Source organism: Acipenser ruthenus, chromosome 22 (assembly GCF_902713425.1).
Source record: "Acipenser ruthenus chromosome 22, fAciRut3.2 maternal haplotype, whole genome shotgun sequence".
Taxonomy (NCBI): domain Eukaryota; kingdom Metazoa; phylum Chordata; class Actinopteri; order Acipenseriformes; family Acipenseridae; genus Acipenser; species Acipenser ruthenus.
In genome coordinates, this window is record NC_081210.1 from 26,703,369 (window position 1) to 26,726,354 (window position 22,986).

General features: G+C 37.7%; 3 protein-coding genes across 5 annotated transcripts; all 3 read left to right on the forward strand.

The window, feature by feature from the left end:
- The first annotated feature begins 207 nt into the window (after positions 1-207).
- Positions 208-4,635, forward strand: LOC117413435 (glucosamine-6-phosphate isomerase 1). Its single transcript, XM_034022628.3, has 7 exons — positions 208-755; positions 1,224-1,360; positions 1,782-1,883; positions 2,137-2,319; positions 2,444-2,628; positions 3,185-3,359; positions 3,603-4,635. Exons 2-7 carry the CDS (start codon positions 1,237-1,239, stop codon positions 3,701-3,703), a joined length of 870 nt encoding a protein of 289 aa, XP_033878519.3. The 5' UTR covers positions 208-755; positions 1,224-1,236; the 3' UTR covers positions 3,704-4,635.
- Positions 4,636-5,110: 475 nt separating this feature from the next.
- On the forward strand, positions 5,111-9,553 carry LOC117431170 (uridylate-specific endoribonuclease B-like). 2 transcript variants are annotated; one of them, XM_058996593.1, is made up of 8 exons: positions 5,111-5,219; positions 6,041-6,162; positions 6,493-6,598; positions 6,870-6,991; positions 7,882-7,994; positions 8,712-8,865; positions 9,148-9,365; positions 9,474-9,553. In XM_058996593.1, the coding sequence occupies exons 2-8, from the start codon at positions 6,061-6,063 to the stop codon at positions 9,499-9,501; spliced, it is 843 nt and encodes a 280-aa protein (XP_058852576.1). In that variant the 5' UTR covers positions 5,111-5,219; positions 6,041-6,060; the 3' UTR covers positions 9,502-9,553. The 2 variants fall into 2 exon arrangements, with proteins under 2 accessions (XP_058852576.1, XP_058852575.1); XM_058996592.1 differs by having other exon boundaries at positions 5,113-5,219; positions 6,017-6,162.
- A 537-nt stretch (positions 9,554-10,090) lies between these two features.
- On the forward strand, positions 10,091-21,994 carry LOC117431647 (NEDD4 family-interacting protein 1). 2 transcript variants are annotated; one of them, XM_058996307.1, is made up of 8 exons: positions 10,091-10,341; positions 13,537-13,624; positions 14,065-14,195; positions 15,742-15,829; positions 16,220-16,344; positions 16,460-16,526; positions 16,924-17,029; positions 21,632-21,994. In XM_058996307.1, exons 1-7 carry the CDS (start codon positions 10,312-10,314, stop codon positions 17,025-17,027), a joined length of 633 nt encoding a protein of 210 aa, XP_058852290.1. In that variant the 5' UTR covers positions 10,091-10,311; the 3' UTR covers positions 17,028-17,029; positions 21,632-21,994. The 2 variants fall into 2 exon arrangements, with proteins under 2 accessions (XP_058852290.1, XP_058852289.1); XM_058996306.1 differs by lacking the exon at positions 21,632-21,994 and adding an exon at positions 18,065-19,877 and having other exon boundaries at positions 10,093-10,341.
- The last annotated feature ends 992 nt before the right edge of the window (positions 21,995-22,986 follow it).

Below are 22,986 nucleotides of genomic sequence, written 5' to 3' on the forward strand. Positions count from 1 at the left end.
CAGTATCAAAACTGCTTACTCAAATGTCATGAATCTTTGAATGGGCGTTAAGCACAGGAGGTTAGAGGACTACATACATCCAGTCGTGAATAAAGGCTCAAAGAAAGTATGGATGTGAATGATCCACAAAAATGCTGGTCAAGCGTTTGGTGTTATGCTCCCAGGATGGTCAAATTTCAACAAACACACAGAACTGTCCTTCAAAATCATTTCTTAAGTAATGGTTTGCGTACTGCATATAGAGTAAAGTGTGGATGACGTTACGTTTTTGGTCATTCTTAAAAAAAAAAGAATCCAGATTTGGAGGTAAAAGGCGAAAAAAACACTATAGTCGAACAGAATAGCTCTTTGTGCAATAGCTCTACAATTTTGTAAAAGTGTAATACATTTAATGTGGTAAACAAATAAACAAGTAGTTTGTCACTAGAATATATTTAGACAGCATTAAAAAAATAAACGTAAAAAATGGTATACGTAACTTGTGGCTCAAACTTCATTGTAAAAACAAATACATATTCAGTATTTAGCACGTGATCATAAATAATTTTATTAAATTGCCTAGGAATAAGTCTTTAACCACTTCCTGGCTATGGCAGACTCTGGCCCTTGCTGAATCAGCCCGTTTGGACATTAACGTGACGATCCCAAGTCATATGACTACCTGTATGTACTTTTGCTGCTTAGAAGCTGTTGTGGTTGTTGAGAGATTACAAAAGGAAACGAAGAAGCGAATGAAACGGCCCGCTTCACTACTGGTAAGATTTATTTTGAAAAAATAATAATTATAATAATAATTTGTCACTGCGATACTGTAAGTTTTTAACACAAATGATCTAGTGTAGTGCATACTGTATCATGCTTCAAAAAAAAAAAAAAAAACGTGCAGAAAGCATTATATACCGTTACCGACAACAAGCCAGTTTGATGGTATTCTTGGAGGGGGTTTCTTTCATTCTTTATTTTTGCAAAATTAAAAACGTATTTATGTTAACTAGAAAGGGATACAATGACAAAGAGAAGTGCATTACGGGGGATGACTTAAAGCTTAAGTTTTATATATTTACTCCTGGCTGTATAATTGTTGGTAGCTGTAAACTGTTTATGGTTTATAACTACAGCACGTAGGACTAAAGGTCAGCTTTTTAGGTGGGGCTGCTCCAATACAGTTTAAAGTCTTTGTTTGCCTTTACTGTAGCTGTGTATTTTTAATGTTTTCTTTTTAGATTTTTTGTTACCATGAAGCTTATCATTCTTGATGACTACAAGCAGGCAAGTGAATGGGCTGCCAAATACATCAGAAACCGAATCCTTCAGTTCAACCCTGGCCCAGACAGATACTTCACCTTGGGGCTCCCCACGGGTAGGTAAATCAGCCTCTTTCCTGAAGGACATAGCTACTAATGTCATTCGAGGATTTCTTTTTTTTTTTACCCTACCATTTTGTAGCTCACAGTCTCCATATAGAAGATGTGCACTTTATGGTAGAAGTATATTCGATTTTTGTATTGGTCATTTTACGAAATATACTAATGATCCAAGTATTTCAATGTTACAAACCTGGAAGGGAGTGGTCATCAGAATTTCAGTGTTTCAGAATTCAAAGTTTTTGCCATCGTCATGCCTGTACATTTCTGTATCAATGGTTTTGCCCATGCCATACATTTGATTTAATCCAGGCGAAGGGAAATGTGAATTTTCTGTGCACCTCTTTAAATCGCCTTCAGGAATCTGTTTGTGTTTTTTTTATGGTTAAAATTGCTTGCCCCTTTTGTCTTGCTCAGGAAGTACCCCCCTGGGCTGCTATAAGAAGCTGATAGAGCACTTCAAGAAGGGAGAACTCTCTTTCAAGTATGTTAAGACCTTTAACATGGATGAATATGTGGGTGAGTCTGCTTTAATTGAATCCTATGAAACCCCGGAGAATGTCTTTATTTGAAGTGTGGCAGTTCCTGTATGCTACAGTATATTTACTCTCCCATCCCACAATGTTATTTTTATATCGTATTTGTTATGGGAGAAAGCAGTGAGATCATGTTTTTCATTTACAAAGGAATTTGAACCAGACAACACTGTAGTTGAAGTGGAATTAATGCCACTTAAAAGAAAAACTTGATCTGTTTATTTTCAAATTCACAGGGCTTCCAAGAGATCACCCTGAGAGCTACCATTCCTTCATGTGGAACAATTTCTTCAAGCACACTGACATCCGCGCTGAGAACACCCACATCCTGAATGGAAACGCACCTGACCTGCAGGCAGAGTGTGAGGCCTATGAGGAGCAGATCAGAGCTGCCGGAGGGATAGAGCTCTTTGTGGGAGGTAACCTTGCTCCACCCTCAACGCAAGCTTTTTTCATTTTAAATAGGCAAAACCTGTAACCTCTGAAATGTCCTGTTTCACCTCGAATGCCTGGCTAGTGGTTAAAAAGTGTCTTCTTGTTTAGGGATTGGACCCGATGGACACATTGCCTTCAATGAGCCTGGCTCCAGCCTGGTGTCCCGGACACGGGTGAAAACATTGGCCCTCGATACCATCCTAGCCAATGCCAGGTTCTTTGAAGGGGACCTCACCAAAGTTCCCACCATGGCGCTGACGGTTGGGGTTGGAACAGTCATGGATGCCAGAGAGGTAGGCAGACACGCCAAACAGGAGCAAGTGTGTTTTAGAGCAGGGGCCACAAGATGGGATCAGGGGGAGCCGTAGCATATCCAAAAATGTTGTGTCCTAAAGGACCCTGACAAAGCAATCGTCCCACAGATAGGGAGATCAGTTAATTTGGACGAACTAGAAATGACACTGAAAGCAGAAGTACTTGGTACAAAGCTGTTTTCCAAGTTTTCTAAGTACCATACAAGATATTGTCCAGTTAAAAATAACTGTATCACTGCCACATTTGTTTTAACCACTGTTCATATCAATGATACAGTTCTTTTTTCACATATCTATTTTACTTAATGTTTACAAACTATTCCATCAAAGGTGCCTTTACACTTACCTAATGCACCTGGGGATGCTATATTTTTGTTCACCAAAAAAATCCTAGTTTTGCAAGAAATTGAACATGCTTGTGGGACATTGTCTGCCGCATTGTAAGACATGGAAGCAAAGTCAACATAAACTGATTTGATAACCCGCACAGATTGAAAATGCTTCGAAACTACTCTCTATTGTCTTCCCATTTCAGGTGATGATCCTCATCACTGGGGCTCACAAATCATTCGCACTTTACAAGGCGATCGAGGAAGGCGTTAACCACATGTGGACCGTGTCTGCCTTCCAGCAGCATCCCCAGACACTGTTTGTGTGTGATGAGGATGCCACACTAGAGCTGAAAGTTAAAACAGTCAAGTATTTCAAAGGTAAGTAAGATGACTCTTCCTACCACTCTATTCAGAATTCTGCCATATTATCTGTCCCACCTCATTGAAACATGTCAAAATGAATTTTCAAATGAGACAGATAGAGAACACACGTAACATGATACTAAACATGTAAGAAATGAAATAATAAGATGATGGAGATAGTATCGCTTTAGTTTGATATCAATTACCATTATCACAGTGGTCTTTTATTCAGATTGAAGTCCTTTCTGTTGTTTTCAGGTATGATGCAGGTTCACAACAAACTTGTTGAGCCTTTGTCCAGCACTGAAGGAAAGAGTACTGACATCAAGCCGTCGCCAGTGAAACCCTACAGCGACTGAAGCCCTTGGAAGAGCTCAGTTGATGAAACACATGGTGTACAATTTATGTGTATATATATATATATATATATATATATATATATATATATATATATATATATACACTGCTGTGCAAAAGTCCAGAGAAAGCTGGCAGAAGGCACAGGTGTCGTTGTCTGTTGTCCATCCATCAACAGTCCAAAGCACCTTTGACCTTTGTTCCATAGTCCAATTTCTGTGTTCTTGTGCATATTTTAGCCTTTTAGTCTTGTTCCCCTTTCTTAGCAGAGAGATTCTTACTGCAACACATCCTTTAAGTCCTGATTTTAAGAGTGACCTTTATACTGTTGATTTGATGGACAATGACACCTGTGCCTTCTGCCAGTTCTGTTGTCAATTCAACATTTCTTTCTATTCCTTAAGGATATTATCTTCAAGTATTGCTCATCCTTGTTAGACCGCTTTTTGGGTCTTCCAGTCTTGGGTTTGTCAATTACAGATGATGTTTCTTTGTACTTGTTGATTATGCTTCGGGTACCACACCTTGAAATTCAAGTGATGCGAGCTATTTCACTCAATGTTTTTCCTTCTTATGTAAGTCAAGGTTGTTATAATAGTAGAAAACACTAGTGGAGGCTTTGAGTAAATTGTTGATGCTCATAATAGAAAAATGCAACATGTCTAAGACTTTTGCACAGAAGTGTATAATATATATATGTGTGTCTGAGAGCAGAGATGGCTTTTGAGAATTTCACTTTAAATAGATACTTTTCATATTTTAAAACCTAAAAACTGCCATTGTTGCCGGCTTCTCAATTGCAAAACTCTCAATCAAAAACCTGTGGCATTAATGTTTGGTGGAAAAAAAATAAAAAGTTTTGTATTTCTCGACCATTTTAATACAAGATACTGATATTTTGTGAGCATTAATAAACTTAATTTTTTTTTTCTAACGGTTCGTGGTGGTGATTTATCCTTTACATTCAAATCCAACCATTCATTCTTTCCTAAAACCTGGATGATACGAGGTTCAAGAGACTGGACAATGAGCTGAATTCTCTGCTTTGGAGGTAAAAAGGCTATAGTGGCAGTGTTAATGAAACTGTGTGCACCTTTCAGATTAGGAAGGGGATTTACCTCATACAAGCCAAAAGCTAAGGCAATACGTATGAAACAAATGATGCACAAAGTTTGGAACAGGGACATGAATAATGTTTAATGAGCACTAACGATATTGGGGGTGGGTTGGTGTGTGTGTGTAGAGACTGAAAAGAACAATATTGTACTAAAGAAAACAAAGACAGTTCATTTGTTGTAAGAGATTCAAAAGTAATACACGCAGTTTAATCCCTTTGGCTGTAGTTGCTGACTCTGCACAGCCCTTTAAAACGGTCCCTTTCCTGCCTCATGGTTTAGGAATGCCACTTTGTGTTTCTCCTGTACGTTAGTCAAGGTACACAGTTTCATAGGAAGGTTTCACTGTTCAATCTTACTGGCAACGCAGACAGATATACAGGCTTGCTGCAGACTTTAAAAGGTGAGTGTGTGCCCGTGCATTTGTCAGTTTAGTTCTTCTAAAGCTAAAAAACAGCAGACAATAAAATAATGGATTCAGAGCTGCTAGAGTTGTGCTTGTTAATCAGTGATGCGTTCTACTGAGTAATGTTTGATAACCAATACTGTTGCTTAATCATGTGATCATTGGTATAAATTTGTGTGTGTATTTTTTTTTTTTTAAAAGGAAGTCATTTAAACTTTGGGGTAAAAAGCCTTTGTCATATGCCCAGTTGGAAAGAGAAAAAAAACGCCTGTTTGTGCTACAAAACTAGCAATGCAAAACTATCAAAGAGCCCTGACATTAAATGACAGTTGTTTCTTGCCGGCTTCAATGGGCGTTTTTCTCTGCTCAGAGTGAAACTTGTATTAGGCTTTGACACGTCTATTTATAGTGTAATGTTAAAGGCCTGTGTAAATGTTTCTAGTCATTTTTGCGAGTGATAAATATATATATATATATATATACAGCTGTGGCCAAAAGTTTTGCATCACCTCGAATTTTAACATTGAGACATAATTTAAAAAAAAAAAAAGACATCATTTAGATCTTTTATTTAACATCTTGTAATAAAAAAAACAACATGAGTATATGGAGAATTGCAAAGCAGTATGTAATTCGATATGTTAAAGTAACAGTGTTGAGCAAAATTAGTTCATTCTATAGGGTGATGTAAAACATTTGGCCGTAGCGGTAAACATAAGCAAATCAATTTTATATCAGATAGCCTGTTACTGGGCAGTTTTACATACAAATAAAATTGAAACCCACCTTTTTAGTGTAGATTTACATCTACCCTGCAGCACCAGGCATAAGACCCACCATGACTGAAAAGGATCTGCATTTATCAGCGATGGCCCAGGAGCTGTGGGACAATGACATGAGCCGCCTGCAGCCTGGCCTGGACTACAAGATCTCACTGCAGGTGGGCCTGGAAGCTTGGGAACGTCAAGTGGTCATTTTTCATTATCCCCAGAAAACCGTAAACCCAGTTTTATTTACCTAAACACATACACATATCTTCATGTGTACTCCGTGAGGCTGTGTGGCACATTGTTGAGGCCTAAGTTTGAAGCTGGCACAGTTTCTAAGCACAACAAAGAATAGCGCCCAGGTTTTAAGGGTTACACTAATGATTAGGAAAGTAGACAAAAAATACATATCAAATCCAACTGGGCAGTCAAGCTAATTCATAATTACTGTTTTATTATTAGAATTTGTATTTGCCTGTCAAACCCCGTCTTGTTTGTTCTAGGGTAAGGCCGGATTGACACAGTCCTGCAATGATGGAAAAGATGGAGCTGCATTGCCATTGTTTACATTTGTTAATGAGAACATTTTTAAAAAGGAAACATTCTCCGGTAAGATATTTATCAATGCACTCTATCTAAGCACAGTAAATATATCTGCTTTGGGAAAACCTCTGCGTGGCCATTGGCTTGTGGCTTCTTGTGGAAAATATTCAAAGAAAACAAAAAGATGTGCAATACTGTATAACTTACACTGGAACCACCTGCTTTGTTCAATGCAGAATGGTCTGACTGGATTCAGCCATCCGCTTTCCTCTCCACAATTCAAATTAGTCGATGGCTGCCCAGTGACTAATACTTTTAATTGCACCTCACGCTGCAGCCTTCATCTCCCTTCTCGATAACTATGAGAGTGATGCTGGGGAACCTGAGGTCGTGACCCCGGAAGAGGAAGCTGAAAACCACAAGTTCCTGGAATCGATCATAAACACCCCACCAATGAAGGTAGCTACTCATCGTCAATAATCAATGAAGGTAGCTACTCATCGTCAATAATTAGTTACTTGCGTTGGCTTTGAACACCGAAGCAACATTCCATATTAAGTGAGCACTGTGAGCTACCATGTCTTAATTTCTGACTCTGGCATCTGATGTCAAAACAAGACAGTATTCATTGCCAGACTATGGGGTCTATTTAGTGGATCTAAACAGTGCAGACTGAGGTGCCAGTTCTGTAAACCAACATCTCTAACCATGTGTTTAAAGGTGATTTTCTTGAATGTTTTTTAGTTATACACCAAGAGAGGGCATTATTTAAATGGTTTAAAAGATCATTTTTTGGAGCAATACAATAGAGCCCACCTTTTTAAAGGAACTGTGCTAGTTAATGGTTGCTCCCTTGTTTAAGCAGAACCCTTGCTACTTTTAGGCGATTGAAATTCTTAATCTGCTTTTAATTAAGAAAAGTTTTCGAAAACCTGTTTTCGAATACCAATTTAAAAGTAAAAATTGCAATACCTGTATTACATTCTGTAGTCAGCTCAACCTTTTAATCACTTACATATCAACATGTGACCCCATCACTCCTGACTGCTCTGAATGCAGTAAGTGCAGCCTATTTGAGCTATGAGGTTTGAGATGGCTGCGCTGCATTTCATCACCTCTAAGCAGTGAAAGGCTAAGCACTGTGTTCAGGAAGACATGACCTCTGAAGCAGGGACCTGGTTTAGTGCTGATTTTCAGAATGTATTTGGATATATTTATACAGCCCTCCCCCTTGTTGTTTCAAGACAACTGACACTTTTTTTTTTTTGCCCATTTGGCCTGGCTCCCTTTAAAAATAGTTGCATTTGAACCTCCATTCATAGCCCTTCTTGTTGATGTATTCCCTGCAGATTGCTCACAGGTACCTAGTGGAGAAGCAGCTCTCACCAAAGACCACGGGGGAGTTCAAACAGCAGCTCTATCGCATCTGGTTTGAGCTGTATGCCAGGAGAGGGTCCAGCCGGTAGACCACTGCTGCATATCATTTTCATCACCACCCTCCAGTCACATTGAAAAACATAGTTTATACTGACACAGATATGCACAAGATATGCACCTATACTCTGTCTCTTAGCAACTCACAATCGTACACAGCCTCAGTCATTCTGTCATGAATTCTACAAATGTAAAAGTGTTGACCTTATTTTCATTTAAAATGGATTTGTCATGATTTCTGCCGTGGAAAGCAGTTTGTGTGGGGGTTGGTGTGGGTCTGGGAGTGATGGTACTGTAATTGATGTTTTTTGTTTTGGCTGGTTTTCAGGGGGAGCATGCAAGGGCTTGTGTGGGTGTAGAAAGGTTTCCATCAGCAGCAGATTCCTTCATTAAATTGTTTGCCTCTTTTTAGCTTTCATAGGTTAGGCCTCCAGTTAGTCAGTACCACAAACCAGTGGTGTAGTCGAGCCAGAACGTGCCGAATGGCAGCAGTGGTGCAAGATGGAGAAAGATACTTGTAGAAATTAGATCAATGCATTACCTAGTATATGTGTTTTGAGAAGTTCAGTATAGAAATAAAATGTGAATTTGTATAATAATTCTTGTTTAAGAAAATCTATATTTTAGTGGCGTTCCGGTATCATCAGATTTAAGACTACACCACTGCCACAAACTGGCACAAAATGTTGCGTATCATGCTTCAAATATTACTGTTTCTTAGTGATTCTTTCTCTCTGTGTTGTAGACCGGACTCTTCAGGCTTTGAACACGTGTTTGTTGGGGAGACCAGAGGAGGCCGTACAGTCATTGGTTTCCATAACTGGATCCAGTTATACCTACAAGAGAAGCTTGGGCATATTGACTACAAGGGGTACAGTGCGAATGCAAACTCCCCAAAAGTAAGAAGGAATGGATTCTGAAGGGGTTACATAGCTTCAAAATAACGTTGTATGATATTTACAGTTGTTACAATGGCAATGATACTTCCTGCGAATATACAGGCCTTATAAAAGATGTACACGGTAATACTATAGTATGGAATGTTTAAAAAATCTGCACAGTAGTAAGAATGGGAAAATCATGGTGATTAAACGTGTATGGGAGTGCTCATTATACACAGGGCGTACTTTACAGTAGGTTTAATTGGCTCTGAATATCTTGTCCTCTTCTTCTTTTGCCAGCCAGATGACAACAAACACATCCTGGCCCTTCAGTTCAGCTGGAAGAACAGGATCAAATCCAAAGGGAGCATTTTCATTGGCGTCAGTCCGGAGTTTGAGTTTGCCCTCTACACACTCTGTTTCCTGACCTCCCCCAATGAACGCGTGAAAGTGACATTCAGCCTGTATGAGGTGGAGATAGTCTGCCATCATTACAACCAGAAACACATAGGCACCACCTACCCCGTTCTCACAAAGAAACACATAAGCACCACCTACCCCGTTCTCACAAAGAAACACATAAGCACCACCTACCCCGTTCTCACAAAGAAACACATAAGCACCACCTACCCCGTTCTCACAAAGTACCTGTAACCCCTCACACTACCAGTACTATCCAGGGCCCATGTCAAAAGTATTGTTTCTGTCTTTTTATTTCCAAATAAATACACAATATACTAAGCGTGTTTCAGATGGCTGTGACTTTCTTTAAAAACATTAGCACACCAGTAAGCTTTGTGAAGATGAAGGGATGCAGTTTGGTAAAGTCTGTCTGAACACCAAAGCTTTTAAAATTGGCTGTTAACAGAGGCTAACATTAATACTTATAAACAAGGTTGCAATATGCGATTTCCTATCGATTCCTGCTTAACCATTTGAACAGCTTGAATGAGCAAAGCAGGGGCCCAGGTGACTTTCTAATGGAAAATTGCCTTGGATTATATAATTGAGGCTGTGGAATTACTATATGTCTATATCTATATCTATATATATATATATATATATATATATATATATATATATATATATATATATATATATATGTGTGTGTGTGTGTGTGTGTGTGTGTGTGTGTGTATGTATGTATAGGGTAATTCTCTTGAGTGAAAATGACAATTGAGTGAAAATATAAATTACAGTCACTGGGTAAAAAAAATCTTTGCTATAAGAAATGGAACATTTTTGCTTGCAGTTGCTTATGGTTTGGGGTGGCGGTATTCGACATTGTTTTGTATACAGGCTGACAGTGCCATTACAGGAAGGGCTGTAGAAACCAAACGTCGGGAGCACAGTCGTCGCTTATAAGACACGCTTATTTCACTCTATACTACGTTTAAAAGAGAAAATATATATCGTTTTTTTCATTCCATAACGAGAAGTAAAGGGTCTTTCCTGGGAAGCACAATGGCTGAACAAAACAGCGGATATCAGCAGGTAAGCGGAAGTGTGTTGAACTTGCGTGCTTAACTAAGCAGAGGGAGCCGGCGACTGGTTCGAGGGAGAACAGGCTGGGTGGAATGGAAACACCGGGGATAAGATATTGTTGACGGGCCTTCTTATTTTCAAACATCAGCTGAAGCCAAAAGCGTCTAAATAACTTTTTTTTTTTCAGTATCCATAGCTACATTTTATTAAATAGATTGAACGTGTTTGGCTTTTTGTGTTTAAAAAAAAAAAAAAAAAAAAAAAAAAAATGAAGATTGTTTTAGCTGACAATTCTTATAAATAAAACCCGAGTTGTTATTACTAACGTACAGCTTAAGTGGTGCGGTCTTAAATGCCTAAGTACACAGGAGTTTGTATTTTGCCCCTTTTTTTAAAAAAATATTTATTAATAATAATAATAATAATAATAATAATAATTAATATTTGATAGAAGCTGGATTAAAGGGAACGTACAGTGTTTGAGGCCTGTTGGTTGTTAAATGGCATTCTGAATTGTGATGAAAACAGAAATCGGAATATAAAGAATATGACTTCAGAACAACATAAAAGGAGCACGGTTAGCTATCTACTTGATATAGTTTGAGGGAAATTTAGGCATAAGTAATACGAAGCACAGTGTGGTCCCCAAAATTCAATAAAATGGGAGGTTGATGGTGTAACAATAGGGATGGCATTTCGTTTTTCAAAAGCGTACATTTTTTTTAGATGTATGTGAGAAAATGTATTGAGCTTCAGGGAAACAACTAAAGAGCGAGGCCGAGAATGAGGTTGTGCGATATTTTATTTCATCGAAGTAACAGGAGAGTTATTTTTTCCATGACTGTTGCAAACGGAACTGCTGTACCCAGGCAACAGTTTAGTTCTGCCGACGCGTCAGCACAACAGTCGCTTGATACAGTAGGATAGGGAATACATTTTACATCAACATATTATTATTATTATTATTATTATTATTATTATTATTATTATTATTAATGAACAGATGCGTTAAGATTTAAAGGGTAGGTTTTACAGTACATGTTTCTACATGTTTAGGTACTCAGTCAATATTTCAGAAATACCGCTAGACATATACAGTTAGCTTACTAAAACAAAAATAAAAAAAGGTGTGGTACCACATGAGACATAATGTAAAATTGGCCTACAGGTTTTTGTTCCAGGCAGCACTAAAACAGCAATGTTAATGTTTAAAATATGACCAATCTGATGGTGTTTGTGTACCAATGATTATTTTAGCACTGTGAGGCGGTGAATGTTATGTGCTCAGGAAAGCAGTGCACGTTACAAATGCATTTTGAAATGGGCATAGCTGGAACAAAACTCTAATTTCCCTTGCCTTAAACCACATACCAATACATGTGACCAGCAGCACAGCTCACAAGCGCACACACTTCTTCTTTCTGTAATGGTTTGAAAGCCACTGACTAACCTTTGTGAAATCTCTTGAACCCGTTGTGTCCAGCTGTAATCTGATTTAATGCTTGTGTTTTGCAACTACCATAGAGCTTGATAAAATGGGCAGTAGAACATTCCCTGCTCTTTTGGATTGCCATTGACTTTAGGACCAGCAGCTTTTTCGGTCTGTCAACAATATTCCATCATTACTATGGCAACCCTGTCACAGCACCCGCCTAGCAATGCCAAAATACCGTTCTTAATTAATTAATTTTTTTTGTACTAAAGCTGTCCTTCACCAGTTGAAGAGTACAGTATATTATTTAGTCGTTTGTGAACGGCTATAGGAGCCGTGTACTGTAGGTAAGGAGTGTTTTGACTAAACCCCTTTTCCCACATCATTTACACACTTGACTCTTGTGTCGCCCCATTTACGCACTTATTTATGTATTATGGACTCTGTGGTTGCAGCAGACTGTACTGTAATCTACTTAAGAACATAATTGGTTTATTGTCTGTTCAGTGTTGGGCAGTATTCAGCTGTCTTAGATAATGCGTTTGCCAAAAAATATGACAGCAGATTATGCGCATGTAGTTGTTCTTTTTATTTTTCAGTAAACAAGTCTGTCCGTCTTTTGGAACTGGTGATTTGTGCGTAGTGCTACTTCAGCTGCAGCTGTAACCATGGAGGTGGTTTGAAGAGGGCTTTGGAAGGGTTAGATGCTCACGCTGAGTGTGTCAGGAGTATTGCAAGCTACGTTAAAGTAAATAATACATCTCTCTGTCTTGCATGAGTTTTGCATTGGGATAGGTGTAAACTAAAACTAATGGGTGTGTTTGAATACTTAATTACCGCTCCAGATGTTTGTAATGAATGGCATGCTTGTTCAGTAACCGGGGAATGATGCAATTCCACACATCCAGGTCCTGTTCCAGTTTGGACCTTTAGTAATGAAAGCAAACCCCAGTTGTCAGCAGAGAAAAACATGAACATTTCGGTGCGATCAGAATAAATGCACAAGTTGTACAGGAGTTGATGCTTCATTTAGTCATTATTGTAACATATTTCACCAGTCTTCCTTGTCCACTTTTGTCTGTTTGACACTCATTGTTTGTGTGAGATTTTGGTTCCCTTCCTCCAGTTGTTGTAGTTTTTCCACATTAGCCTTATACTACTGTCAGTTACGTTAATTACAGTATACTCTGTAATTTCATAAACTGCTTTTTGCAGACTCAAACATAAAAAAGATATAACTTAAAAGGTAAGCCTTATGAAATTGTATGTATCTTTTTGTCAGATTTACAGTAGGGTGCATTGTGATCCCCCCCCCCCCCCCAATAGTTGGTTACTGTATGTGGGTGTTTTTTGTGGCAGCAAATTTGTTGGAATATCAAATTCTGTCTGTGGCTTTATTTAAAAGCCTGCTGGACAGATTTGACACTGTCAAGGGTTCCAGCTATTGCTACAGGCTCAGCATGGGCCTGAGGGGTCAGAGCAAAGTGAATCCTATGGGTCACAGTGCAGTTCATAGAACATGATACGCTAACCCAGCAGTTGTCATTTATAGAATCTTTGAAAGGGTAAGGTGTGATAACGTGTGTGTGTTTGAATTGTCCCTTGCAGTACTTGCTGATTCCATTTAGAAACTCGAAAAGATACTTGCAACTTGGGGAAAACCCAAAATGTGCACTTTGACAAAAAAAGTTAAAAAACAAAAAACAAAAAAACACTGCAAAGCTGGTAAGATTTCATGTATTTTGTTTGTTTTTTGTTTCTTTGGTTCCTAGTTGCAAAATGAGGAGGAACTAGGAGAAAGCTCACAGGCTGTCCCAGACGCTCCTCCATCCTACAGCAGCCTTGCAGCAGACAACGCAGGTAAGGGAACAATAATAAAGCACCAAGGAAGCATAATAATACTACATACTGTCATTTAAGTGTCTTGGTGCCATTTGGTGCTGCAATTCTTTTCTTTGTGTTTTCAGTTTTGAATTAAACCTTGTTTGCTTGTTGCTCTTTCTGTGACACAGGCTAAATGCTCTTCATGGTGACCTAAAGTAGAAGTGCACAAAAGACAAAGCTATCTACTAAACATCAGCATGTTCTTTGTGTCTGCTTACATCCGTAATGTTCAGGTTTTACACCACGAATGCAGTATGTGGAATCTGAGCAACTAGTGTGCTTTTGAAAAAATGTTTGAAATAAGTAAAACAGAGATGAAATGGCTGGTGGTATTCACCAATCAAGCCTATGTGTCATCTTCATACCATTGTGTTTTCAAGTATATTCCAATTTATAATTTTTTCCCCCTTTTTCAGCTTACTTTGATTATAAAGATGAATCTGGTTTTCCAAACCCCCCTTCGTATAATGTTGCCACAACGCTCCCGTCTTATGATGAAGCTGAAAGAACTAAGGCAGAAGCAACTATTCCTCTTGTTTCTGGAAGGGTGAGTTTTTATTTTAATTTTTACATTTTAGAAACAGAGTTTCTTATTTCAGGTGTTTATGCATTTGTGCATTGTGAATGTAGTGTTGTCTTAAGGCTGTTAATATCTTTTTTGTAGATTTATGGTAGTAGATGAGAAAAGGAGGGGACAAAATCCTACCTTGGGAGAAAAACAGGGAACATATAAAACGCAATCGTCATGCCTTTTAATTGAAGGGAAATTGTTTCAGCTTATTTTAACATGTGGGATAAGATATAAGAGAGATGGTGAAGACCACATAGAATATTTCAGCCAAAATAGAACAGGTCTGACAATGTATTGTACTAAGTTCCAGATCTGAAAGGGCCATCTGGCTAAAACAGCCACAGATGACCTACAGTTTGTGTAGACATTATTATTCAAAATACATGGTTTTAAGTACTTCCTCTACAACGCCATGTACCCTTCTGTAAGCAACTGAAAAAATGCATTCCTGTCTCTGTATGACCATTGACCTTTCTTCAGTTTGTCATTCTTGGCACATGGAGATTTGCTTGCATGAAGTTAGGTAAAAAAAAAAAAGATAAACTATTTCTGGATTCAATCTTAAATGACACGTGAAGCCAGTGATGTTGGTGTTGCTCGGTTTGTGCTTTAAAGAAAATGACTGTTTGTTATTTGAAAAGCCACATTCCAGGAATTTTCTTGCCTAACATGATAAATACAGCTAGGACTGCAGAACTCCTTCATCATTTAGTACACCTTTTAAATGATACAGCGCTACTCTGTTGTGAACAGTCTTTCTTTAAGAGAAAACATTGAATTACATTCTTTCTCAACACTAGTTATTTTAACCGTTGAGGAATTAAAAATTGGAGTTCATTATAGTTGTATGTTAAATGGCAAAAGGACTGAAGTCTGTTTTACGTGTTATTTGATTTTTTCCATCCCCCCTTGTATCGGTTTGTGTCTTTGCCATGTACTGCATACGTACAGCACAGGGAACGACTGGACACATTGGATGATGTGACTCTGGAGGTACAGTAATAGACAAAGTGTGGGTGTGAAACTGATACCGATTGAAATATTTGGGGGAGAAATAGTGTTGCTTTCTAAGCGAAAGTCCTATTTGTTCCCCCTGCAGACAAAAAAAAACCTACAAACAGCCATGCAGTTCCTTCCTTCAACAGTTGTTTAGACAGGAAATATGTGATAAATAAGTAGCTTATGCTTGCTTAAGGAATAGAGGTATTTTAATTTTAAATGCCTTTAGAAACTATAACAGAAACGTTGTATAAGGCTTGACTCTTACAGACCTCTATCCCAATCTTCCCCCGATCCTGGGGGACTTTTAGCAAAGTTGAATTCACTGTTGGACAAGGGCAGCATTGCAGGCTATATTGTTCTTCATTAAACCTTGTTTTCAGTAGCCTTAAATGTGATGATGAATTATGAATGCTTCCATTCTAGCAAGAATCTCAATCCAGTCTTCCTTGCTGGGTTATGATATAGTACTCCTGAGAGTTCACAGTTTTTAAAGATAATTACAGTTTTGCCTTTTCTCTAGGAGGATGATTTTGTGGCCCGGGAGGACTTTGACGATGCTGACCAGTTAAGGATAGGAAATGATGGCATATTCATGCTGACTTTCTTCAGTAAGTCATGCTTATGTTGGATAGGTTTCGGTTCATGTTGGAAAGACTGCAATTTAATGTAAAAATGATGCCACCTAGTGGATATGTATTTAATTGCATTTAAACTGACATTTCGTGCTGTGAAAAAGTATTTCCATTCAATGTTGTTATTTCAAATCATAATGTATAACTGCTAGAAGCATAATTAATAAAATATTTAGAGATTGTATATAAGCACTCCTAGTGGATCTTTAAACTAAAGCGTTACCAAAGCATTTGGGATCAATCATGTCCTCTTCCCTCAGCCTTCCTGACTATCCAGGAAGGTGTACTCTTTGCCTTTTGTTGCCAAGGGAGCAGGTACCAGACTGCTGAATTTCTTCATGTTATGTTTATTTTTTTAATTTCCAGTGGCATTCCTCTTCAATTGGATTGGGTTCTTCTTGTCCTTCTGCCTGACCACCTCGGCTGCAGGTCGATACGGGGCTATCTCTGGGTTTGGTCTCTCACTCATCAAGTGGATCCTTATTGTCCGGGTAAGCAACACCGCAGACTATAGCATTAGAGATGAAAGTAATGTGTGTGTGTATATGTGAAAGGTGCTGAACGTTGAACCTTGAATTTGACATTTAATCTGTTTTAACTTCATAGTTTTCCACCTATTTTCCTGGATACTTTGATGGTCAGTACTGGCTGTGGTGGGTGTTCCTTGTACTGGGTAAGTGGGCTGTTTTATTTCTGTATGTATAAATATACAAGACTCTGACACCGTTGGAGGTATTCTGGAGTGATGCAAGTGCAGCATGACTGGAAACTGATGAACAAAAAGTCGAAAAATAAAACACAAAGGAGCTGATTTTCAAAGCCTTTTACTCCAAAGAGTAAATGAAGGTGTTCAAAAAGAGAGTTCCAAAACAAAACAAAAAGCACAGCAGGCAGTTGAAGTAAGTTAGGTGACGGTGCAGATGTGAACAATGCAGGAAAGACTATTGCATCTGTTTGGGATAAAGTTGTAGTGCAGGTCAGGGTAGCACATGTGAATTCTTCTGGAGTAGTTTACTGTAATAGTAGAGCAGTTGAATAAATCATGACATGCTCGTGTTTTGTTTTTGCAGGGTTCCTTCTGTTCCTCAGGGGCTTCATCAACTACGCCAAGGTTCGGAAAATGTCGGACTCTTTTTCCACTCTCCCCAGAACCCGAGTCCTCTTCATTTACTAAAGGTATATATTACGATAATAAACAAATACAATAAAAATACTATTCTTTTAAAGACTCTAATTGCATGCTTTCAGGCAGGTTCAAAAAGGAAAGGTGCACCTACCCAAACTTTGAGCATGGGTTGTTTATGGGTGCAACCTGTTTGATTCAGAGTCAAAGGTGATCGTAAGACTGAGTGAGGGCGGTTGATTGTGAACACATTTGTAGCTGTAAAGCTAAATGATTGCTTGTGGTTCAACAGTGCATGGTGGATTCCTTCAGGCATTTTCATGTGAATGCAAGCTTTCTCACAGAAGCTACATAAACCAATGTGACTGATTGCAAGGCTCTGCTGAGGCGTTTACTCTTTGTACTGGTGCATAGGCTTAATGTACTTTCACAGGTCTGTTTTATTCTTAACATTTCCATACAGTCTGTCAACTTCGCACTGGAGAAAAAGCCTGCAGTAATTGAGGTGGTGCTTAGTAGATACAGCACTTATTCAGTGTTTGCTTGTCATGTCTGGCCTCTGCATTTTCACATACTATCAATTTTATTCTTAAAACTGGTATTAGACCTGTTTCTATTTCCTAGATTCATATACGTTAGTCTCATTGCACTGTTATGAGACACGAGTGTGGATAAAATAACAATTCTGACAGCATGGTTTGACTTCATTTCATGAATTTATAACGTAATGCAGAAGATTTATTTTCTACATTATGTTCTGCATAGAAGACAATGCCACTGTGCACAGGGACCAGATAAAATGAAAAGAACTTGGCAATAGCTATGTAGCACACCGCTTGAAAAGTGAACTCCGTCTCAGTTGTTTTTCTCTAGGAAATATTTTACTTTTTAAAAAAATCATCATTTAATAATTTAAACCATCTAACCCATACTCCCAACTGGACTGCCAGTCTGGGTCAAATGATCATTAAAGGACTTGCACAGGTTCTATACTTGAAGGTATCCTGCATTCTTTACTGTAGGAGCCTCATCCGTTTTCTGACAATAGAATTACATTAAGTTATAGTTTCAGTGTCCTTCTCCCACAGATGTGTTCTAAAAAAAAATGTCTTCCTGCACTTATGAGTTCTGGAAGGAAAAACTCCTTCACAAATCAACTGCCCCCTGCAGGAAAGGAATCAGGACCTCGACCACTGAAGACCTAAAAGACAAAAAGAAATCACTGCTTTAAATACTTCAATACTGTTTAAGAATGAGACATTTCTTTCTATATGTTTCTAGATGTACAATTTTACTAGTGGATGCTGAAAATTCTGTAACCAATCATTAGTGGCTAATGTTTAAGTGCTATTGCAATTAAGTCTGTGATGTACGAATAACGCCTTATATGTCTGTTTGTAGTTATGGCATGCACTGTGCACTTTTAGCCAGTAGAGGGCAGTCTTGCTTTATCTTTTCTCTGTTCCTTGATTTGGAAACAACATTTAGTGTTAAGATGCTGGTCATGATTTACAGAAATGGGGGCTCTCAGTAGTTCAGATAGTGGTTTTCAATATCTTGAAACATTTTAATGCAGTGTTTATTTGGTAATGTTTTTAAATGAAATTTGCAATACCTAGAAAATTGTAAAAAAAAATAGATATAGTGCTTTTAATCTTATTTCACACATGTATAACTTAAATATATGTAGTTAATGGAAAGGGTAGAAACACACAATACAGTTGGAGGATTCATTCTCTGTAATTAGCTGAGTTTGCAAGAAAAAAGAAAATAAATCAATAAATAACTAAAAGAACCAAGGCAGTACTACAGGCTTTCAGTTTTCATTATCTTTTTAATGCTCTGGCTACTACCCTGCCAATTTCTGTAGTGTTTTTTGTTAAAAATACATATTAAAGGCATCATTCAAACTTTAAATGTACTCTGAGATTATTTTATGTTTTACCATCTGTTTTTTAATAACCTGCATGGCATAGTCACCTATTAGGTCTCTATGATCAAAATAATGACTTTCCAGGGTGCAATTGGACCCATCGGTCAAAGGTTTTGTCCAGTTGAAAATTTAGGTGGTCACAGCTTGCCTTTTGACTCATTTTAAGGGAAAAAAATGGCAGACTCAAACAACAATATCTTGGAGACACGACCTAGACCTCAAGTTATGGCTAGGTGGCTTTTTAGACATTCAAATTCAATTCAAATTCTGTCTACAATAATGATGTGGCTACATTCATTTTAACCATGTCTTAGAAAGCATTTGAAATACAGAGTTTATTTTTGTACAATTATATACACCCTTCAGGCTAGCAGTGACCTTAACGTTGACCTCTCGTGTGAGGGTTTGACCATAAAGACCCTGTGGATTGGATATAATGAAATTCTGCAGATTATGCCATCTACAACACCCGGTGATTTGACAAAGAATGATTTGCAATCGGAACAAAAATGCTGCTCCTCTTGGAGAAAACTACATAGACAACATTTCTTGCTTTACAATAATCCTGATGTATGTGCATCAGCTGACCATATGAGTCTTTTTATTCATTCAATATGAGGCAGAAATCAATGCCAGGCACTTTAAAAACATTTATTAGGGCAATAGAAATATTTCCTCCCTTTTGCAAAACAGTTCTGTAAATCATAATGTGGTTTAAAAGTGATATACTATTAAGGCCGACTTGAGAACTTTTGAGATGATCCCCGAGATTCATGTACAATTTGCTTTTAATAATTTGATGTAATATTGTGTGTAAGCAGAACCATTCTGCTGCATTGTAAGAATGGACTGATTCATTATTTTGTGCTTTCTGCCAAGTAGTACTGCATCTTGTTTTTTTTATTGTTAAAATAACATGTAAGACTGTAAATATAGCAAAACATCTAATAAATGTCACTTCTATAGCATTGGTGCTGGAGTTTGTGTTTTTTTTAGATCTGTTGCCTGTACGTTAGTAAACCAAGGGCTGTGGAACCCAGGGTTTGTGATCAGGACTATGGTGTACCCTTTAAACCACTTAAACATGGCAGTTTTGAGGTGGTGTATAAATATGTAGCTTTAGCAGCCTTTTTTTCTCTGCAAAATCTTGAAAACATATTTATTAGAGTATGTGCCCATGCTAAACTTGTTTTTCAAATCCCCACCCGTTAATAAAGCAACATTCAATACTGTTCAGCCTAGGGCTTTAGTTACATAACTACCTATGGCCCTGCGTTTTCCATTAATGAAATGCAACTCTGTAACCTTCATATTACTACTAGTGTCCTTTCTCTGCTTTTTCAGCTACAACATGTGACACCTTGAACAACTGTTGCCTAGACAGGACTGCACTCGGCTGCAGTTAAAAAGATTCAAACAGACAACAGTGGCAATAAATGTCAGACAGATGTATTTGCAAAGTTTGAACCACTCTAAAAGGCACAGACTAGGTTGTAAATGTATTCATCTTCAAGACTTGCATACTTGCACCGTATTTTACAGTTCTCCCACATTAGCTATCTGTTTGTGCTATATAAAATATTGAAAACAGTGTATTAGTAAAAGACACTTAACAGTATATAGTACATGTACAATTTACTGTCGACTGATTGAACTGAAGTCATAAATTAGTGAATATTAAAAAACTAGGGACAATTATTCTAAGATGTTAATTATCTTCTGAAGTTTGCTTGTATTCAGATTGTCTGTGTATGAAGCATTAACAATCAGAATATGCTTTTACCAGATGTCTGTGCATACATGGCACAGATGATTAAATCCTTTTCAACTGTAAAGACTGCAAGTATAAACAGGCAGCCTAACTGAATTGAGAAGAAAGTTTTTTAACTTGGGGTGGTAAGTGTAAACATGTTGTTATGTGCCTTGAGCTTTTCTGTCCCTTACGTCTTGAAATACGTGATTTAGGATCGAGAATGTGCTACTGGTGAAACATAGCACTTCATTAATATCAACATCAGCTTTCCAAAAGCATTCACTTCTATTTCTGTTTTGAGTAAGACACATGTACAGAGGCGTTGTGTTTGTCTAGGCCTCGTGATTTAATTTACAACTTAAGTACAACAAACAGAAAAAGCTATAAAAGCAAGTATTAGTAAAATAAACTTTTTGACTTAATGTTGGTAACTTATTCCCTGGGGTCAATTGCTTGAAAAATGCCGTGCCTCAGACGCACACAGCTGTAAAACTGAAAACTTTTGTTACCGTTAATACAAATAATCAAAATAAATAAAAGTATCATCTTTTATACAAACTGAATTTCTCTAATAGAATCTAATGTACTAAAACAGCAAGTCTTTCTTAAAGGTTTAGGTCACTGAATGTCATTTTGTTTAATACTTTTGATGTATTATTTCAGATCCTCCAGTTGTGCTCAAACTACACCAAAATAGTATCTCATTAATATGCGTATTTGGGTACAGGATAGTGGCTTCAGTGAATGCTTTTATGGAAATATATAGTAGCTAATGCATTTACTTCCATTTTAGGAATGCAGGTTCTTGTGAAAAGCTCATCCAGTTGTGATAAAACATATAAGGGGTTCCTAAGCACAAGTTGGACAGTTTTCGTTAAACCTCCCGTACTATTTTTCATCTAGTAAATGTGTCATTCTGACCTACATGGTACTGATACCTGTAATGTGTCATTTATTTTTTCTTGGCAGGAGTTGCAAACATTCAACTGTCTGAGTCGATTGAATGGATCAGTTGCTGAAAGGAGCACAGCACGGGCATTATATTATGTTTTAGCAACCTCTTTTGTCAAGCAATATTTTGCATCTACAACTTCTATTCGACAGCTAGTTTATTAGTATTAACTACATGTATTGTCCACATGTCAGTGGTTGACATACAGGTCAAATAAATTATTTTAAAAGACTAGGAGACTGAAAGCAACCCAAAGAACATTTTACTTCATATATACAAACAACGGAATGTCAAATATTGGCACCCATGGAGCCAGGAATGCCCCCCTATGATTCAATGCCACTTTTACTAGGTGTGCAGACCACACACACTAATTACGATTGCAGTTTTGATTCAGAATGCATTCTTTTTGCAGTTGTCTACCATTCACGGTTTGTCATTTCTGGATTCATTATAGAATTAAAGTTGATCCACATGTTGATCAATCATTTTGTGTTGTATATTCATTCATTTAAGGTTAAAGCATATATTTTGAATGTCCTTGTAGCATCAGTTTTGAATCCACTTAAAAACTATGGTTGAATCTTTTAGAAGATGTTTTGACTAAAAGTTCCAGAAGACAGCTTCTGGTTTGAAGTTAATGGTGAGCTGACCTATGTAGACATAGAATTTTGGGGTTATATAGAGGCATCTGTCTGTCTGTCTGTATGTCAAATGTCACTTTTTCCATGTGCATTCATGTGTGGTGGATGTAGGTCTTGGTGATTTAGTTTTTTTAAGAATGTGTTAAATTAATATATGATAAATTGCAGTTAGTGTGAGACTTATCAATAAAATTCAGCACAGTGAGAGCAAATCAGATACGAATACATTTTCAACACAGTCCAGTGGAGGTCTGGTCTTAAAGTTATCTTTTGTTTTACATGCTGTTTATTTTAGCTTGCCGAGTTTAATCTACAGTTGTGTGTGTGTGTGTGTGTGTGAGTGCTCTCCAGTGCAAGCCTAAAATGAGAATTCCAGGACAAGTCTGCCATCTGTCTTAAACACAGGAAATAAATGCTGTGGGGATCACAGGTCACTTTGTCCCATAGCTCTTACTAGAAAAGACTGTTTCTGGCTGTCAGCCCTCTAAACCCTACGGACATAAGGCATTGAACTCCTGCACTGATTCAGTGTCCAGAGCAGTGTTTATAAGGATAGATTGTTTCCAACCATTTGCGTATGCATTAAAGCAAAAAACACAAGATGTTATTGCAGGTGACATTAACAGCATTTTCTCAAGAAATAAAAATGGTGCGATCTTTGCACTGGTGCAGATGCTTCATTAAAATGACCCCTGGTGTTTCACACTCTTGTTTGGTCTTTAAAAGGA

Coding starts and splice junctions, on each gene's coding strand:
- LOC117413435 (XM_034022628.3), top strand. CDS start 1,237: ATGAAGCTTATCATTCTTGATGACTACAAGCAGGCAAGTGAATGGGCT. Junction 2,629..3,184: donor CAGTCATGGATGCCAGAGAG/GTAGGCAGACAC, acceptor TTCCCATTTCAG/GTGATGATCCTCATCACTGG. Junction 3,360..3,602: donor AACAGTCAAGTATTTCAAAG/GTAAGTAAGATG, acceptor TGTTGTTTTCAG/GTATGATGCAGGTTCACAAC.
- LOC117431170 (XM_058996593.1), top strand. CDS start 6,061: ATGACTGAAAAGGATCTGCATTTATCAGCGATGGCCCAGGAGCTGTGG. Junction 6,992..7,881: donor TAAACACCCCACCAATGAAG/GTAGCTACTCAT, acceptor TATTCCCTGCAG/ATTGCTCACAGGTACCTAGT. Junction 7,995..8,711: donor GCCAGGAGAGGGTCCAGCCG/GTAGACCACTGC, acceptor TCTGTGTTGTAG/ACCGGACTCTTCAGGCTTTG.
- LOC117431647 (XM_058996307.1), top strand. CDS start 10,312: ATGGCTGAACAAAACAGCGGATATCAGCAG. Junction 16,345..16,459: donor AGTGGATCCTTATTGTCCGG/GTAAGCAACACC, acceptor TTAACTTCATAG/TTTTCCACCTATTTTCCTGG. Junction 16,527..16,923: donor GTGGGTGTTCCTTGTACTGG/GTAAGTGGGCTG, acceptor TTGTTTTTGCAG/GGTTCCTTCTGTTCCTCAGG.